The 2,818-nt window shown below is 41.0% G+C and overlaps 1 protein-coding gene across 1 annotated transcript; it reads left to right on the top strand.

The window, feature by feature from the left end:
- LOC101204921 (endoglucanase 17) lies at positions 1-2,818 on the top strand. The gene is made up of 7 exons (XM_004135963.3): positions 1-278; positions 388-795; positions 882-974; positions 1,061-1,222; positions 1,301-1,412; positions 1,534-1,697; positions 2,133-2,818. The coding sequence occupies exons 1-7, from the start codon at positions 54-56 to the stop codon at positions 2,463-2,465; spliced, it is 1,497 nt and encodes a 498-aa protein (XP_004136011.1). The 5' UTR covers positions 1-53; the 3' UTR covers positions 2,466-2,818.

The following is a 2,818-nucleotide window of genomic DNA, read 5'->3' as shown; positions in this document are numbered from 1 at the left end:
ATAAGAAGAAGAGAAAGCTGCTCTCCTCAGCCATTCCTTCACATTTTCCTTCAATGGCCGCCCTCAAAGCTTTGTTTTTCCTCCTACTCCTTGGCTTCTTCCCCTCCAACAGTGGCAACCCTTTTCGCCGCCATGCCCATTCTGCCCACCATAACTACAAAGACGCCCTCACCAAATCCATCCTCTTCTTTGAAGGCCAAAGGTCCGGCAGGCTCCCCTCCAACCAGAGAATGTCATGGCGACGGAACTCCGGCCTCTCCGACGGCGCTGCCATGAAGGTATTTTAGAGTTAACACGCACACACAAACACCCATTTAGCCTTTTTTTTTTTTTTTTTTGTTAGAACTCAAAATGTGACTTTTTGAAAGTGGGTTTTTGACAATGTAGGTTGATTTAGTTGGTGGCTACTATGATGCCGGCGACAATGTGAAGTTTGGGTTTCCGATGGCTTTCACCACCACCATGCTTTCATGGAGTGTTCTTGAGTTTGGTGGGTTAATGAAAGGAGAGCTTCAGAATGCTAAACAAGCCATTCGTTGGGCTACTGATTATCTCCTCAAAGCCACCGTCCATCCGGACACTATTTATGTTCAAGTCGGTGACGCTAACAAAGACCATGCCTGCTGGGAAAGGCCAGAGGACATGGACACTCCCCGGAGTGTTTTCAAGGTCGATAAAAACAACCCTGGCTCCGAAGTCGCCGCTGAGACTGCCGCCGCACTCGCCTCCGCATCACTCGTTTTCCGACGAAGTGATCCCATTTATTCAAAGATTCTAGTGAGAAGAGCCATGAGAGTATGTTCAAACCAACCTTATAACAGTGTAAACAGAGCAAAACAGAGCAATTTGATAAAGTTTTATATTTTGTTGTTTGTGTGAAGGTTTTTGAGTTTGCTGATAAGTATAGAGGGTCATACAGCTCTGGATTAAAGAAATACGTGTGCCCATTTTACTGTTCTTACTCTGGATACCAGGTAAATCTCGTAAAGGCAAAGACTTCTCATTCTTATGAGGAAAAAGATCAGAGGTTTTAGTTTTAAATATATGTTTTGCATTTCAGGACGAGCTTCTATGGGGTGCTGCTTGGCTTCAGAGAGCTACTAAAAACCCCAAATACCTCAAATACATTCAAGTAAATGGACAGACACTCGGCGCCGGCGAGTACGACAACACGTTTGGTTGGGATAATAAGCACGTTGGAGCAAGAATCCTTGTCTCCAAGGTCGGAAAATAGTATGATATTGTTATCTTAGAGCGTAATTACATACTAACAAAAGCTTGTTTGGTGTGTTATTTACAGGCATTTTTGGTGCAAAAGATGAAATCTTTACATGATTATAAAGGACATGCTGATAATTTCATTTGCTCTATCATTCCTGGAGCTTCATTCTCCTCTACCAAATACACACCAGGTCTTTTTGATTTTGATGATCAACGGCTACTTTTTGTTTTTATTTTTAGTCTAGGTAAAATGGAAATAAAAAAGGTTAGAAGTTTAAAATTTCCCCCCCTTTTTCTTACCGTTTTGTGAAGGAGGGTTGCTGTTCAAAATGAGCGACAGTAACATGCAATATGTAACATCTACTTCATTCCTTCTGTTAACTTACGCCAAATACTTGACCTCCGCCCATATGGTTGCTAACTGCGGCGGCACCACCATCACCCCCAAAACCCTCCGCTCCATCGCCAAGAAACAGGTATTTTCCAAATCTGGATCCTGTCTGGAAACTACTCTTTTTAGTCTCTGTTGTTAACCATTTGTTTTTTAAGAGCTTTTCTTTTTTCTTTTCTAGTTTTCATTGTTTGACTTATTTTTTTGACAAATGAACTTAAAACTGAAAAAATAAAGTGGCTTTGTCTGAGTTGAGTTGGAACATTTTGTTAGTGCTTGAGAGAGAGACTTAGAAAAGGAAACAGTACCATTTTAATAAGGTAAGATGCGAATCTTTTGAATAGAATATTATTAAGAAATAGGAGGAGGGTGGAATTATTACAACATTCTATTTGCCAAGATTAAAATAATATATGTTTGGTTGTGAGTTGTTTTAAAACTAAAAAACTTCTAGACATTAGCTAATTGGGGGCAGAAGGAGTTCGTTTTGAAGATTTATAATCATTTGGAGAACGTTCAGGTGGACTATCTTTTGGGGGATAACCCTCTAAAGATGTCATACATGGTGGGGTATGGAGCAAGGTACCCAAAAAGGATCCATCACAGGGGATCATCACTGCCGTCGATTGGAGTTCATCCATCGAAGATCCAATGCTCAGCAGGGTTTAGTGTGATGAACTCGGCAGCACCGAACCCAAATGTGCTGATTGGTGCAGTAGTGGGGGGGCCGGATCAGAACGACAGGTTTCCAGATCAACGGTCGGATTACGAACAGTCAGAGCCTGCCACGTATATTAATGCACCACTTGTAGGGTCACTTGCTTACCTGGCTCACTCTTCTGGCCAGCTCTAAGGAGGGACACTCACTTTCTCCTTCCAAATGGAGAGGGTCGTCACCCAAGAAACAAAAGGAAACGCCTTTTTTTCTTCTTTTCTTAGTTTCTTTTTTTACTTTTCAAGGAAAAACGTGAGGGCACATGGCTAAAAGGGAATGGCTCAAGCCCCCTAACATTATTAACATAGATGGGTTGGGTATTATTAAAGTGAAATTATGTGTAAGGTTTTAAGGAAAATGTTTGGGGAGCAAAGTCTGGTTCATGTCCTTTTTCTTTTTTATTAGATGAGAGAGTGGTATTAAGTGTAATATGTTTATTAATATAGGGTTTGGCAATGCTAATGAGTTATTGTTATAATTATCTTTGTTCT

This window comes from Cucumis sativus, chromosome 7 (assembly GCF_000004075.3).
Source record: "Cucumis sativus cultivar 9930 chromosome 7, Cucumber_9930_V3, whole genome shotgun sequence".
Taxonomy (NCBI): Eukaryota; Viridiplantae; Streptophyta; class Magnoliopsida; order Cucurbitales; family Cucurbitaceae; genus Cucumis; species Cucumis sativus.
Note: the sequence above shows the minus strand (reverse complement) of the source record. Positions and strands in the feature narration are given on the sequence as shown.